The sequence below is a fragment of the Marmota monax genome, unplaced genomic scaffold (genome assembly GCF_021218885.2).
Source record: "Marmota monax isolate L192 unplaced genomic scaffold, Marmota_monax_Labrador192_F-V1.1 WCK01_AAM20220418_F8-fsc00116, whole genome shotgun sequence".
In the NCBI taxonomy this organism is placed as follows: domain Eukaryota; kingdom Metazoa; phylum Chordata; class Mammalia; order Rodentia; family Sciuridae; genus Marmota; species Marmota monax.
In genome coordinates, this window is record NW_026695220.1 from 993,204 (window position 1) to 1,010,241 (window position 17,038).

Below are 17,038 nucleotides of genomic sequence, written 5' to 3' on the forward strand. Positions count from 1 at the left end.
GAGTTGACTATGACTAGTTTTCGAAAAAAGAGCAAGAATTAGTCTTTGGTACTTGAGTATTTTTTTTTTAATTCTGTTAGAGGTAGGTGGAAAAAGATTAGAAAAAAAGGTTTTCTCAATTTGAAATAACATGGACAAAAACAATATTCCTAAAAGGTCATGGTCCACCTGGAGAATTACAAGAAATGTGGACAAACGGTAGACTAGACCTAGCACAGAGACATCACTATAGTGATCTCTCCAATGCTATATTACGATGAATGAAATCTGTTACCTTGAAGGAATGGCAGCTACTAAAGGATCTTCAGCAGGGTGGCAATATGGCTTATCCAACCCTCTCTTCCTTGCCTACCTCTATTGCAGATCTTACGATGATAAAATCTCACATAAACAGCATCCTTTGCAATAAGAGGTGCCTTGTAGTTCTGCCAGAAGAGTAAGCAGAAATCTAAATGAAAAACCTCTGGCACAGTGGAGCATACCTATAATCCAAGTGACTCAGGAGGCTGAGGCAGGAGGATCACAAGTTTGAGGCCAGCCTCAGCAACTTAATGAGACTCAGCAACTTAGTGAGAACAGGTCTCAAAATAAAAAATAAGAAAGGGCTGGGACATAGCTCAGTGATAGAGCAACCCCAGGCTCAATCTCCAGTGCCCACCCCCGCCCCCAAAAAAAGCATCTGGCAAAGCTTCAGGTCTCCTGATTTATATTCCTGGCTATCTCTACCCTCTTTCCTGCCTCAAATTTGGGTATGATGTCTAGAAATGTGCCAGACACCTTGCAACTTTAAGGGAACAACCAAGACTGTCCCCAATGTGCCAGCAATGAGATGGCAGAACTCAAGTGAAGCCTGCAGCCAACTTTAAACTTCTTGATGTGCAAAAATATAGATCCTTGTTTATTAATAACCCATTTTAAATTTAGTTTTCTATTATTTGAATCTAAATGTCTCCACAACTGGTAAGAGTTTTAAGAATTAATTTGTACTTTAGAATGATCCTTATTAAACTAGAGTGGACGGATCATAGAGAGGATTCAGAGACTTGTGCAGAGGTTTATTAAAGGGCTTGAGCTAATGCATCTCCGGTGTAGATAGTAAGGAAGGCTGAGTCCAGAGATATTTAAAAGAGAAGACAGGCCAGCATGGGTAAGAGAGCAGTCTCATATACCTTCTAGATTTCTAGTTTGAGCAATGGTGGAGTGGCCAGTACAGATTTAAGGGTAGTGTCAGTTTCCAAAATAGAGGCAGATATGGTATAAGACTGATAAATTTTGTTTGGGACAAATTCAGTTTGAGATGCTCATGTGAAATAAGGAAAAAAACAGTTGACTTCCAATCTAGAGGTCAAGAGTGAGGTCTCAATTTGAGATGCTAATTTTTTAAAAATATTTTTTTAGTTCTAGGTGGACACAATATCTTTATTTATTTTAGAGTAACCATTACATGGAGATAAACTAAAGAGCATTATGGTGAGATCCCAGAAGTAAAATTTGGATAGGCAAAAATGAGGACCAGCAAATCTAAGATAGAAAGATTAATAGTTACCTAAAAATGAAGGGTGAAGGAAGGAAGAGATTAGAGGTGAGGAGATAACTGCTACAGGCATGGGGCTTATTTTTGGAGTGATGAAAAGCAAAACTTAAACTGCAGTGATGATTGCACAACCTTGTTATAAAGACTGATAAAACCACTTAATTATACACTTTAAATGGATGACCTGTATGATAAGTAAATTATATCCCAATAAAGCTGCTTTAAAAAGAAAAAAGTAAACCCTTGCTAGGCGCAGTGATGTATGCCTATAATTCTAGCTATTTGGGAGGCTGAGGCAGGACGATCTCAAGTTCCAATCCAGCCTGGGTGATTTAGCAAGGTCCTAAAAAACTTGGAAGACTGTCTAAAACTAAAAAGGGGTTGGGGCTTTAGCTCAGTAGTAGAGCACCCCTGAGTTCAATCCCTAAAATCAAAAAAAGAAAGAAAAAAAAAGTAAGCTCAAACCAGGAGTATCCAATGCAGGAACAGAAGGAGACAGGGCCAGGAAAGGACAGAAGCAGGGATTAAAAGGGTATTGTCTAAAAACCAGGAAAGTAGTTCCAAAAAGGAATGCCAGTAACTTTGGGGGCTAAAGCAGGAGGATCGCAAATTGCAAATTCAAGGTCAGACTGGGCAGCTTAGGAAGATGCTGTCTCAAAATAAAAGAATAAATAAAAAGAGCTAAGGATGTAGCTCAGTGGTAGAGCCCCCCCACCACCACCACCACCACCACTGGGTTCAATCCCCAGAACCAAAAAAAAAAAAAAGAAGTCATCAGTAGCCAACAGCATCAAATACTAGTAGTAGTATATCAATTAAACCAAAGATTGAAACATTTGACTTAGCAATTTAGAAATCACTGGTGAGCTAAGTGTGAGTGATTTTAAGTAGCAGCAGCAGAAGCCAGATAATGTTATTGAAGAGTAAATCAGAGGTGAGGAGTAGGATGTAACAAATGAAGGGCCTTTATCAGACAACTTTTTTGGAGAGGGAGGTTTTGTGTTGTTATTTTCAATAGGAAACACATATGATATTTATATATAAGGAAAAGAAGCCAGCAGAAAAAGGACAATTGACAATAAGGAAGAAAGAGACCTCCTTCTTAAAACATCCTCCAAGCGACTGGAAGAAAGCAATTCCCAACATAATCACACAATAATATCATGAAGATCAGATGAATTTTCCATTGGCTTGAGACGAAAAGTTAAGATGGCAATTAGTTTGTAGGGACATGAAACTTGAGCCATTCCTTGATGCATTTATATTCTGAGTTGGGAGACAAAGGTTACTGGCTAAGGGTGAAGGCATAGATTTGAGCAGCAGAAGGAGCCACCACATAAAATAATTCTCATGGGAGAGGAATTTTTAAGGAAGAAGTTGAAAAGTTGATCTACACATTTCAGATACTTTTAAAAAAGAGTAATCTATTTCATAGCCAATAATAATGGTCTTCTAAAGGAAACCAGTAGAGTAGCCCGCAGGAGATCAAGGGGAGAGAGGAAGGGGAGGTACTGGGAATAAAAATGACCAAATTAGTCTATGTGCAGGAACAAACATATTATGATGAATTCCACTCTTATGTATAATTAAAATGCACATAATAAAAATTTTAATTAAATGAAGCTTAAAAAATATTCCTATATATAATGAACTACTTACAAACGTATTATACTCCGTGCTAACCACACTAAACACATTAGAAAGCTGTCACAAACTCCTCAACAAACGGTGTCTGAAGTCAGAATACAACCCAACAATGCCTGATCCTGGAACCTCAACCACATGGTATCAAAAGCTGAACTTCAGAGTGACCAGAAAGGCACTAAACTGTTCATTTTCTCAGATTCTCCAAAGCATGGGTCACTACTTTTCATTCTCCCTGAGAACAAAGAAAGAGTGTTCAGGCTGTTTTTTTATAGTAGTTAGAAAAGAAGTCAAAAGGTGATTTTCACTTCTCTTAAAAAGGCTCATTGTAGGCACCATCCTGATGTTCAAATAAAATAATGATATATCAAAGCTTTTTGCCAACTGTAAAACAATATACAAAAATTATTTTTCTTGTAACTGGCACATACTTATTTCCAGCTCTACATTCCTTCATGCAATCTCAAGACTCCTGTCTTCTAACATATTGTTTGCACACTGAGATCTGAAAACAGGCATGTGCTTTCCAAATCTTTGTTCTCATGCCATTCTGCCAGTCTCGGAGTTTGCTCTAGTTCCTGCTCAATCTACCCAGGTAGTTACTAGCTCACCTTAAGGCTTCAGGTTAAATACCACCGCCTCTCAGAAGACTTCTCTGATCACCCCAGCTAGATGCAATCATTTCACCAGAACTATTCCAACCCTTCCTTTTCTATACATAATTTGTTACTTGGTGTTTATGCTAATTATGCATGCATTTTTTTCTTTACCTACTATAAGCATCTGGAGGGGAGGAACCATGCTTTATATGATGCCTTTTCAGTATGATGCTTTAAACACAGTAGAAACAGTCCTGAAAGGGCTTCAGAGATCCTTACCTTACCAGTGAGAACACAAAGTCTAAATCTCAGAAACTCTAAGAAAGACTTGACCACGGTTGATAGGAACAGACCTAGAACACAGAACCAGAATTTTGAACTCCTATACTTAAATACCTTTCATGATACCAGTAGTTATTATAATTTGGCTTCTATTTTGCAATCCAAATCTCATCAAGAGAATCATTCTTGAGCATTAAGGTTAGACAAAGACTCAAACTTCTCTGAAAAAAGCTTTTATTTCACATTGAACTGGCTCAGATGAGAGCCTGAAAAGGGTTGGTGGGGGTGGGGAAAATTCTTTTTCATTTTTTCTTTTTTGCTTTCAGCTTTCAGCAATTCTGTTTTGCCACCTTACAAAGTAAGGGTTAATTATCCAGTAGTGCTGAATCTGGTATAATAAGCTCTAGGAGTAGGGTGAATTTCTTTTTCTTACATATGTATTGGCTGCACACTTGCACACCCAGCTTCTGATGCTCTCATCACATCTATGACTCATAGTTGGAAACAGCACAGCAGTTCAGTTACCGTAACAGAAGAAACCAGTAACTATAAAATTTCAACACTGATATTGGGAATGACCTAGCAGTAATCGCCACTAAGGGCAGGGAGTATAACTCAATCCTTTGTTAGCCCTAGGGTCTAATACAGGTGTTCCTAAAGAAAAAATTAATGTATTTATTTTGAAAACAATTGGGGTACACTAAATGAATGCCATACTATAGTGTGCAGTTACTACTTATGACTGACTTGATTAGTATAAATCAATATAGACCTAGAATTGATTTATATTATTATTTATAAAGATATTATTTATAAAGATAATCATAAAGGATAGTTCAAGGGGCTGGGGTTGTAGCTCAGTGGTAGAGCACTCGCCTAGCGCATGAGAGGCCCTGGGTTTAATTCTCAGCACCACATAAAAATAAACAAATAAAAGGTATTGTGTTCAACTACAACTAAAAATAAATATTTTTAAAAAGAACAATTCAATAATAAAGTATGTTTGCAAATAAACCCACCACATTGTGTGATTTTTTGGTCACATTTTTCAAAAATTTAAACTTGTATTTGAACTGCTGCTTTATGCTGGTGCTTTTGTTTTTACAACAAAAATTGTCCATATTTGTGGGGTACCATGTGATGCTTTGGTATTATATATACATTCAAATCAGGAAATTCTTACAGAAAAATGCAAATTTAATGAGAAGCTCTGAAATGTGACCATTTTTCTGACTATGTTTTGGAACAGGGACACTCTGAGAATATGATGAGGCCAAAAGGACTTGGGTGAACCATCCAGGACACCTTGGATAATAACTGGGAAAAACTAATGAATTTGCCTATTCAGTTTTATAAGAAAGATCCACCAAAAACTCACTCAACTTAATTTCTTTTATTGAGAATTTAGAGTATATTTCTCTATGGGCTATGAATTATACAGTTAAGCACCACAAAACAGACAAAATATAGACAGGCCCTCTTGTTTTAGTCCTTATCTTGCTCTGTGACTCTTCAGGAACTGCTTGAGTTAATTCTACTGGTTTCTCTGCCTGAAACAGGAAGTAAAGATATTTACCCAAATCCTGGTAGAGGAAAAACACACTCTTCTCCCTCCTCATATCAAACAAGGGTTCCCTTATTCTACTGAGCTGATGAATGGAGATCATTTACCAGTATTCACTCTGGGTATTCCCAAAGGGCATTATAATTGTCTTCATTCTTTGAAGTACTTCCAACACTCTTTCTTATAACCTAGTGGTACCTCAATTGCCCATATTACTTTCTGAAATTTCCTTAAAATCAGGACTGTCATTGCCTCACTTTCACCCCAGGAATCTAGGGTGATAGTTTACCACTGTTTAAAGTCACAGCATAAAATATTATAAATCGTCAGAGAAAGTACACTTCTTAGATACTAGAATTCTAGAAATGAGAATGAACAATTGGTTTCTAGACTGTATCCCACATCAATGTGAAATCACTTCTCTTTATTAGCTGTTCAGAACAAAACAAACACAAATATCCTGTACAAGGTTTTTTCTTTTGTCTGTTTCAAGGGTTTTTGTTTGTTTGTTTGTTTTCTTTTCTTTTGTTGTTGTTTTAAACCCAGGACGACTAAACCACTGAGCCACACCCCCAGCACTTTTTATTTTTTATTTTGAGACAGGGTCTCACTAAGTTGTTCAGGCCCTTGCTAAGTTGCTGAGGCTGTCTTTGAATTTGTGATCATCCTGCCTCAGCCTCCTGAGCCACTGGGATTACAGGCATGCACCTCCATGCCAACTACTATACAAGTTTTGATAGGCAAATACAAGACACATGTTTCTACTGGTCCTTTTTAATCTGTTGGTTTCTGAAATGGGGTTATACTGTTCAGGCCTTACTAGATAGATTAATAATTTCACATTCTCATATGCTATTACTAAAGTTTTAAAAAGTCAGTAATGATCAGTTTGCAAGCATGTGAAAATAAAATGAGTTGATATGGCTATAGATCAAAAGTATTCTATAAACATGTATATTATTTACATCTAGCTTCATGAGGAAGAAACTGAACTAAAGAAACGTATCTATTATACACTTAGCAGAAAAAAGCTGGAGCTCCTCAGATGAAAGAAGTAGCTTTTTCCCTAATGTGGAGCTTCCCCAAGACAAACTGAGTCCTGATGCTATGACTTTTCCCCTTTTCTCTGACTACTTGGGAAGGAACCCACTGAAATTCCCTGTCCATTTGGATTCCTGCTTAGGCATGTGAGTAGCAGAAGCAATATCCTCTGTCAAGCAAAGAAGCGAATCACTCACTGAATTTCTAGATCTGCTCAAGGGCTTTCCCAAAGCTCTTTAATGTTTCAAAGTGAGTCAGCAGATCCTAAACTCATTTTCCTCATTTGACCATGACAGAAAAGCTGAAAGTGAATTATCTACTTACTAAGATTGTAATGAGAAACAGAAAGCACTAACAACTCAGTTCAACATGATTATGACTTGTCAGAAAATCCAAACATTCTCTCTGATAATAAAATATTTTGCAGCAGCTGCTACAAAGAAGAAGAAGGAGAAGGAGAAGAAGATTCATCGCACTACTCAAAGTCTAACCTTTCTAATATACTAGAATCCAAGTAAATGGAGATGTATTACTTGAGGAGAAAAATCTTATAGGAAATGGCATTTTAATAGAAAGAGAAAAGAAAAAAAATCTCTGCTTTCCTTAAGGGTAAATGTTCCATTTGTGATAAACACTGAGCAGTAATGAAATATGACATGCTTATGCAACTCAGTCTCAGAATTTTTATTTATAATACAGCATTCATTGACTAGTTTATTAAAGAAACTTATTGATGAGTATCCCATCAATAAATTAAGCTAACACTGCATTTAATTTTCTAAAGGAAAAAAAACCTTTCCAAGCTGAGCGTGGTGGCACACGCCTATAAACCCAGCAGCTTGCCAGGCTGAGGCAGGAGGATCCGAAATGAGAGCACCTCAGCAAAAGTGAGGCGCTAAGCAACTCATGAGACCCTGTATCTAAATGAAATACAAAACAGGACTGGGGATGTGGCTCAGTGGTTGAGTGCCTGAGATCAATCCACGGTACCAAAAGAAAAAAAAAAAAAACCCTTTCCAGCTAAATCCATTTTATTATAATTAGTGACTTACATTTTAGTACAAACTCCAGGGCAATTTTCAAAAAATTGAAAATTTTTTGGAAGGATCAAATAAGAGCAAAAATTCAGCAAATGTTGAATTCTGAGAATATGCATTTTTCTTTTCTGTAAAACTCTTTGATTTCTGTTTTCAGGAACTAGTACCCATCAAGAGATTACTCTATTCATTGGATAAATATTTCTTAAGAACCCACTATATACAAGGCACTGGGCCAGGCACTGGGAATGCTGCTCTAAACAAGAGACATGGTCCCTGCCCTCAAGGAGCTTACAGGCTAAAAGATGAGACAAAAATCAGATGCACACAAGAATCTTAAAATATAGGAATCTGGTGAAATAAGTTAAGGAATTAAACATTTATTAATGAGTTAAGTAACTAGACATTAAACCACTGACCCCAACTTTCCTAATCAATTACAAGCTCAGAACAAACTTTTAACTGAGAAAAAATAAATAAGATATAGTTTGATTTCATGTTTCCTGTTTGTACTTTAGTTGAACTGGCTGAGGACACTAGCCTTAGTAATAATAGCCTCAGTGTAATAATCCATAACAGGAACATTACTCTGTTTCTTTCATTTATATGCATGGATCTGGTGTTGACTTCCTAGTCAAAACTCTACATTCTGATATTTGCATCCTGACCACTATTTACTTTTTTTTGCCACATCTGAGTTGTTCTGTTGAATTAATCAGATATTCAAAAGCAGTTGCTTAACAACAAACGTGGTTTATGTTGTACTGCATAAATCTGAAAATGCTTGAAAATTTTACAAACACATACAAAACATAATGATGGCTACCAAGTGCTGAATCCCTTACTATAAACTAAATGGACATGTGTTGTTTTTTTAACATAATTTCTTATAATCTCCCCACACACAACACTGCAAAGTACTAGTGGCCCTCCGTTTTACAGATGGGAAAACTGAATTCAAAGAAATTTTTCCAGCACCACACAGCTGATTAGTGCAAAGCCAGGAAAAGAACCTCTGATTCTCTGACAAGTCAACTTACTCTCTCAAGAATCCTACATTGGGAGGGGTTGGGGTTGTGGCTCAGCGGTGGCGCGCTTGCCTAGCATGCATGAGGCATTGGGTTTGATTCTCAGCACCACATACAAATAAGTGAAAATAAAAGTCCATCAACAATTTAAAGAAATATATTTTTTTAAAAAAAGAATCCTACATTGGGCACAGAATTCTCACCTTTAGGGCTATACGCAATAGAATTACCGTACAAGATTATACTAATGTTATACTAATGCAGTTGAAGCCTTTAAGAAAGCAGAATCCAATAATATATCTGATTAGCAAATTGAAATGTGAAATAACTTCAGGTAAATGGCAAGTAAATGGAGGGTGTGTGACTACAGAGGCTTTGCTAAGATGAGTAAACTGCATCACATAGCAACCTCCAAGTCTGGCTATGGAACTTTGCCAGAAACAGAAAAAAAAAATTATTTTACACTAAGTGAGAGGCGGCCTGGAAACTCCTAAAGAAATGCTGGATAAGAGAAAGCTCTTGATTTTTGTTTTCTTTTATCCCCAGGGAAGCTGGCCCTACTGCAGTCTAACCTAATCACAGTGTCTGGGTCATCTGCTCTAGAGGAATGGTCCTCTTTTGATGCAGCTAGTATAAGCATGTAAGCACACATCATCAAGGAAATCTCCATCACCACCACTGTTATTTTGCAAAAATCCTCACAGATAGCTTTATGAAAGAATAAGCATGCAACCCTGAAAATGCAAAATGAAATGCACATGAAACAAATTCTGCACTAACCTCCTAAAAGCTTTTCTCTGTCGTTTATCCTACTGCACAACTACAGATATAGGACAGCACCCCCAAAATGCTTTCACCTCAAATTAGGTTGTAAACTAAGCTGATATCCCTCCGGTAGCTTAGGGGCTGCCTTTCCTCCTCTTGTACAGTAACTCCACCACACAAAAATCTGTTAAAACGTTCACTGGCACTAATGTGGAATCACTTAAAAAGAAACATATCACTTTGAGCTTGGGGGCAGCATGCTCGCCATCAATGTCCTTCTTAACACGCATATGATTAATATTGGTACTCAGGAAAGAGAACTTCTTCTGACCTTGAGCGTGCGCGCTAAATAAATTACCTCAGAACGAAAGTGGTGAGATCTCAGAACCGCATCTGGGGAAAAAAAAAGAAAAATGAGACTTCATTTAACTCCTTGTTCTTCAACTGCCGAGTTACTAATGACTTACCTGTGAGACCAGATTCAGAAAAGCACATTGCAGACACCTCGAATTCGGTGGGTGCATTGGGATAGGGAAGCCGGGGGTACTGGGCCATCTGTCTCTAAGGGATTTCTCCACAAGAAGTTTCCGGGAAAGTTTTGGGGCAGTCGGGGAGCCCCGAAATCTCCATGCCTTACTTTTTTACTCCCTAAGCTCAGGAAAATGATCGGTAAAGGCCAGACTGCCCCGGACCTCACTGGAAATATCCTCAGGGCTTCAGCAAACTCAGACTTTGAGTCCGTTCCTCCCCTGCCTGCTCTCTGTATCTTGGTGGTTATCAAAATCTGGAGGAGTGGAGGGTGGAGGTGAGGGCAAAAGGGGCAAGGGGCATTAAATAGATAAATGTCAGCTTGGGGAGTGGGTAATGATGGGGGTAGGAGCGGCGAAGGAGGGAGGAAGTCGCGCTTCATTTGTCAAATAGGCTTAAATTCTTCCTTTTAGCCCAAAGAAACCCGTCGCAGCGTGTCTTACCTCGGCTTCTTGAACGACCCGAAAAGACCGATTTCATCGGATGCCTCCCTTTCTGGAGCTTGCGGTGCCAGCAGCAGAAGAAAACGATGGTGGCGATGGTGCCCAGCAGAAGCAACAAGAGGAAGAGGGCACATTGGATGCTGTAGGGTCTCAGCAAGACGAGGAAAGCGGCGGCGATCATGATGCGGGAGAGGCGGGGGGCGACTCAGCGGCGGGGCTGGAGGGCGGCGGCACAGGCACCCGCGCGGGGCGCAAGCCGGGGCGGCGGGCACGGGCGAGCGCGGCTCAGCGCGTCATGCCCGGCGCTCGCGGCTCCGCGCCCAGCCCAATGGCTGCGCACCCCGCGCCAGCCGCGCTACGCGAGTGATCCAGAACTGCGGGGAGTGCTTGGCATGACTCAGCAGACAACGACGAGGCAGCGACTTGGCGGCGTGGAGCTTTTCCCCTCCCTCCCCAGGCGCCCCCGCCCCCGTCCCAGTCCGTGCGCAGCCCCCGGGCGCAGCCCCGCCGGGGACGCGGGGAGCTGGGAGGAGCAGCGCCGCCACCGCGGATGCCCGGGCCCTGCGCATCGTCTGGTGGCTGCTGCTGGCTTCAGCATCCCCTAAGATGGGCGCACGTGGGTCGGGGCGGGGACGCGGCGCCCGGCTGCAGCCGCGGCGGCCCGCGGGGGGCGGGAATGGGGCGCCGCGGCGGGGGCTCGGCTGATGACATCACGGCCGGGCTGCGGCAGCGCGGGCGCGCGGACATGGCTGCGGCGGCTTCGGTGGCGGCCGTGGGCTGCGCCCCAGCCTGAGCGCCCATTGCCCACTCCACCCAAGCCACCCGACAGTGCGCGCCGACCTCGTATCAACCGGCGGGTGCCTCTCAGCTCCCGGGGACCCGGGGCTTCCACCAGCCCAGCCTCCTTTGGCGGAATTTCTGGGGAGCCCGGCGTGAGGGGGCGCCAAGGAGCCAGGGGGAAAATCGTAAGGCGCTGGCGAGAGCCTGCAAGCGGTGCTACCCGCCACTTCCCACCCTCCGGCGCCCCGCCCCGAGGTAGGGGCTTTGGAGGATGCAGCCGGGTGAGCTATTGCTTATGGGGGGGGTTCCTCGCACGCTGAAGCGCGAGCACCGGGAAGGGCCTTCCCTGGGAGTTGGGATCCTCTAGCAAAGAGAGGCCCATCCCTCTCCAAACCCCTTTTAACTAGAAGTGCTTCGGAGAAGAACGCTCGGGTCTAGAGACGTGAACAGTCCACCCCCAAACTTGGTGCTATTTTGCCGGCGATAAATAGGCACTTCAGATCCTCCTGTATCTTTGTATCTAAAATCCTGACTCATTTGATGCATTTGAAGGGAGAGGCGTTTTAAGATTTAGGGACCTAACAAATGAAGGAAGTTGGGGCTTGGCTTGTAAATATTTCGAGGAGAAATTTTTAGGCAGTGTGAAGCCATGGTGATCTGTCGCACTCTTGGACACCATTCCTTTTACTGCTATCCTCCACTCACATTTCTTCATAATCAGCAAAAAGTATATTGTAGTTTGTGACTGGGGCATTTAACAGTGGTCACTGGTGCAATGCCAACCCAGAAGGTATAGCAGGAGCGCTGCAGTGTGCCTTTCTGCAGACAGACTTGGCCACCTGGCGAGGAAGCCGCTGCTGCAGCGGTCAGTCTGCGGCATCTTGCGGCTTTGGCGGGCCAGTGCGGTATGGCGTTCTGCTGCCCCCAAGGCAATGCTGGCTTTCCCTATGTGGGGATGGGTAGTTTGTTTTCACTAACTCTCATAAGGAAACTGCAAATCACAGTGACAAGGTAACACATTACTGCATCCAACTAGATTGGACTCATTTTGGAATTTTTAAGAGACTAAAGAAATTGTGTCATAAAAATAATTTGTAAAATTCTGAAATGCTATTAAAGAATTGATAGGAATACTTGTTTTATTTGCATGTAAGAATCTCAAAATGAGTGTTGTTTTCTAACTGTACAAAACCAACTCTACAACTCTGCATAAAAGCTTAACCATTGATGTTCTTAAGGCCAGTAACATATTACCAGGTATAAGCATTAAAAGAAACTCAGAAAGGTGTTTCCTAATACAGTCTCTTCGATGCTAAATTAATAAACATGAAAAACAATGGGTATATTTTCTTATTTACAGCTGGTTTCCTAAAACAAACACTCAAATTGTTGGCATGTTGCATCTCATTTAGTCATTCCGTTATTTGGGGCTGAAGACAGAAGGGACCTTGCTTGCAAACCAGGTATAAAGTGGGAATATTGAACGTCAAAGTGTAGGCTGCATTGCATGCTAGGACAGGCTTCACAAGTTCCTGGCACTCAGAGGGGCTGACAGGTAGCTCTGCATCATGTGCACATAGCTAAGGGTTTCTTGATACCGCAGCCCACTGCAGTCAGAAACTATTCTTGTCCATTATGCAGGGGTTATTGAAAAGAATCCTGAGCCTGCAATGTGTGGCACATCAGGAAAGCAAGAATTCTCCACCACATTAACAATGGCATGGTGGAGTAATTTAAAACCACAAAACTGAATTAATCTTTTGCAAACATTGGGTGGAAACAATAGAATTTAGGAAGGTCATCTTTATGTTTCTCATTGACTAAAAATTTGTGAGCTGAGATGGATTAAATATCCTTGAACAGAAACAGGCATAAGACTACCAACACCACATAGCAACAAATTTGCCTCAAACACTGCATTTTTAACAATAAGAAGCAACTAAATAGCAATTATGGTTCTCTAAGCTATTACTTTAGCACAATTCTTATCATCTCAGTCTTGGTGCAGCCATTTATAAGTTTCAAGAACACACAAGAACATCATTTATCTCTCTTGGCAGGCAAATGCTTAACTACCATGCAGAAGGATTATAGATACTTCTTTCTAGATGCATTCATTTCTGTTCTTTGCATCAGTTATCTTAAAGATATTAACAACAAGCAAACCAAATCCTAGAAGAGTTCAGTGCTTGGTTTCATTGTTAATTTCTGATGTATTGCTAATTAATCATTTTTTCCCAAACAATGGCATGTTATTAATTGCTTCTTTGTATTTGTGTGGTGCCTGATGCATTATGGAATTCAATAAATATTAAATCAGCCAATCAGTCCTTTTTGAAAGTTAATTTGGTAGAATTCATACCTTTTCTTTCTGCTAGGTTTTCATTTTAAAGAAGAATAATTGGCACTATATAAAATCAAAAAATAAAGTTTGAGGGTAAGGTAGAAGAGGAAAATTCATGGTCAAAATTTCTCATATCAAAAAATGAAGAAATCATAATGAAAAAGTGTGTATAATTTGTTGACTTTCTTGTGGTAGTGAGTTAGCATTGTCACCCAGGAGAAAGACACAGGAGCCAGAGAAAATGGCTAGGAGAGTATGGTATTAGACATATATAAAGTAATCCACCCCACAGCCCTCCTTCTCTTTGAATTCTCAACCAAATTGTGAAAAACTACAAGCATCCAAAAGAAATTAGAATGTTAAATTTTTCAGGGGTAAGCCAAATTAAAGTACATGGCTTAGACTCAAGGCCCAAATGGGGCATCTTTTCCCTCTTCCCCTAACTCAGCATGCTCATCTAGTCACATGGCTGAAGAACAGCCTCCCCAATAGTAGGGCAGGAAGAACTGGCCTGTACAAATCCCTGCACAGAAACCAGACACTAAAAGCCTGACACTTTCTACCCACAAGGCACACACCATGGGTGAGCAAGAGTCCTCTGTGAGAAGGAACCTTTATACATCTACTCTGCCCATGAGTGGCTAGCAGGCCTTTGCAGTTTCCGCCATTACTAAGTCTTTCTACCTCCCAAAGTCAAGAAAAAGGGGCTCTGATAAACATCTTCCATAGTACTTTTCTAGAAGTAGGAAGTTATAGCACAAGTTCCCAATCTATGGGCCAGAAAGAAGAAAAGTTTCCACCCTAAGCTATGTAGCAATTGAGGGAAAAGGAGTTGAAGATGACTCAAATTTTGAGGTTGGGTGGAGGAAGAGTTTGAAGTAAAAGAAGACAAACTGGATTTTAGACCTACTGAGATGGAGATGTCAAAAGGATATCAGTATGAAAATATCCAGCAAGCCCATGGAAATGTGGGTAGAGAGGTCAGAACCAGAAGCAGATGTGGGAGTCATCTACACAGATGTTGGAGTCATAGAAATGGAGGAAATGACTAAAGAAGAGAAACTATAGGAAAAAAATTGGAATTGGAATTTTGGAGAATACTCCACCATTTGTGGACTGGTGGAGAGCAAAAGGCAGGACTGGAAGCTATATGGGAAGTGTTCCAACTCAGTGGCTTGCTTGAACCAATGCCCAAATGGGAGGTTTAGAAGGGTGAGGACTGAGGACTGTTTAGCAGGAGACCTCTGGAAACCTTCCAGAGAACTGATTCATATGGCAGGAGAGGCTAGAATCAGAAGTTAATGGGTTGAAAGGAAATGTGAGGGAAAAAGAGTAGAAAATGGTTGTCTATGATCTTTGGAGAAATTTAAATCTAAAAGAGGATGAGTAAGTAAGCAATTGAAGCCTGAATAAAGGCCAATAGCGACCCTTTTGTCTGGATAAGGAAGGGTATTTGAACAAGGTTCTAAGGAACTTGGGAGAAAGAACAGTAGGGGGAGAGGAAGGATTGAAGAGAGGGGAGGAGTCTGCCTTCTCCTGAGACTTGTGATTTAGTAACGTGATTCAACATATCTTGAGGACCCCTTCTCCCAAATGATTCTGTTCTCAAGCTGCTTTTGATGCTGCAGAACTAAAACTAGTGATAGCTCCCTGACCAATCCTGACTACTAATACTCAGACTTGAAGAATTCTTATTAGGGAAAGATAAGACTGCCTTGGAATGTGGCCCAGGCTTTCTGTGTTTATTACAAACCTACATGAAAGTAAGTAAATTACCCAATTGTTAATCACACAAGAACATCCCATTGAATATTACCTCCTTGAGAACAAGAAAAATTAGGTAAGAATGCTCTAACAACAAATTGTTACAAATTAATTGTACTGGTCTTAGACTGGTGGCCTATTTGTGCCCAGACCAAATGTTATATGTGCATGAACTAGAAGGTAAAGTAGTTTATGTCAACTGGAACTACCTAATTTATCTAAAGTAATCTTGAAAATCTGGCAATTTTCAGTCACCAGAATCAGGAAAACCATCATGTGGATGGATTGCTATTGTCTTTTGAGTTTGGGAAGAAAAGATAATTGTCATTTTCAGTAAAATCAAATGTCATTTTCAGCAAATATACCCCGGGAAATAACTTTATATTCATTTTACCAAAATAAAAACATTTAAAATAATTTAAAGCTATCCTTATAAGAGAAAATGTTTCAAATGGAATAATTTCAGATTGTTCTTTTAACATTTTAGAAATGTTAGAGCCTAATTAAGATTTGTTATCCTATGGGTTGCCAGGCTGCAGAATCCGTGATAATGCTGTGAACAAAAATTTTTGTGTGAGCTTTATGGATTTTTTAAAAAGTCTGCTGAGTTTGGGGGGCTTGAAAACATCAATATAATTGAACTCTATAATGCTTTGCAGACAGTTTTGGAAAGTAATTACTTATTATCCACAAGCAAATAGAATCATTTATATAGTTTCTACATGGAGTGTAAGATTAGTCATGCAGCAAAATACTGAGTCATTTGGCCAGAAAATTTACTCACAGTTGTATGAACTGCCAGTGGAAAATTTGAGAGCTGTTCAAAAATCAAATTATAAAGCTCTTAGAGTTATAAATCACTGAGAAATATTGTTCATTATTATTCAGATAGTGTAAAATACTTCCCACCATTTCTAAGAATGTGCAATTTACAAAGCAAATTTGAAAGCTGAAAGTGTAGCCTTCTAGATCCAATAGGAGGGCTGTCATATAAGTTACAAGCCTTTCGACATTTATAAGTTAAAAAGAAAAAAAAAGAGGAAAAAGTAAGGTAGAGAGTTTACAGTAGCATTGTAAATATGTTATGAGATGAATAAAATCTTGATAAATATTTATGAAATAAATTTCATATTGTCTTGACAAAACTACAGCAACATTGAAAAGCTAGATTTCTCCTATTTCTTACAATAATTCTTTGTCATTAAGGACTTTTGTATTAAATATTTTATCCTAACAGATTTGTATGCTAATTCATCAGTGTGCTCATAGCCTGAAAAAATAATGTCACTGAGAGAGAAGTACCAAGTGTACCAAGGAGAACAGAAAATTATGATGAGTAACTGATGATTAGTAAAAAATGTTTCAATAACACATAGTTCCAGAGGTTATTGAAATCATCCCATTGTAATGACATTCCAGGAATCTAGGAACAGAGAGAAAAGTACATGGTAAAATGTCTTTATACGGGCTGTGGGCTGTGGCTCAGTGGTAGAGCACTTGCCTCACATGCGTGAGGCACTGGGTTTGATCCTCAGCACCACATAAAGATAAATAAATAAAATATAGATATTGTGTCAATCTACAACTAAAAAAAATTTTTTTTAAAGTTAAAAAAAATGTCTTTATAGCCCCCAGTACTTTGTAGAGTAAGACAGGGTAACAACCAACCACCACACTAAAATGAA

General features: G+C 40.0%; 2 protein-coding genes across 17 annotated transcripts in view; one reads left to right on the top strand and one right to left on the bottom strand.

Moving 5' to 3' along the window:
• Positions 1-10,676, bottom strand: part of Dst (dystonin) — a 451,671-nt gene extending 440,995 nt beyond the window's left edge. For 7 of the 13 annotated variants that reach the window (XM_058575223.1, XM_046432572.2, XM_058575213.1 and 4 more), the window contains exons 1-2: positions 10,466-10,675; positions 9,826-9,887 (exon numbers count right to left, since the gene is read on the bottom strand). In XM_058575223.1, the coding sequence (XP_058431206.1) occupies positions 9,826-9,887; positions 10,466-10,646 (243 nt within the window). In that variant the 5' untranslated portion in view covers positions 10,647-10,675. Of the gene's footprint in view, positions 1-9,825; positions 9,888-10,465 lie in introns of all 13 variants that reach the window. The other 6 variants (XM_046432573.2, XM_058575215.1, XM_058575212.1 and 3 more) reach the window with 4 other exon arrangements.
• A 693-nt stretch (positions 10,677-11,369) lies between these two features.
• The window catches only part of Bend6 (BEN domain containing 6), a 70,540-nt gene continuing 64,871 nt past the window's right edge, over positions 11,370-17,038 (top strand). For 3 of the 4 annotated variants that reach the window (XM_046432597.2, XM_046432596.2, XM_046432599.2), the window contains exon 1: positions 11,392-11,526. The gene's annotated coding sequence lies outside the window, so the exon portion shown is untranslated. Of the gene's footprint in view, positions 11,527-17,038 lie in introns of all 4 variants that reach the window. The other variant, XM_058575210.1, reaches the window with a different exon arrangement.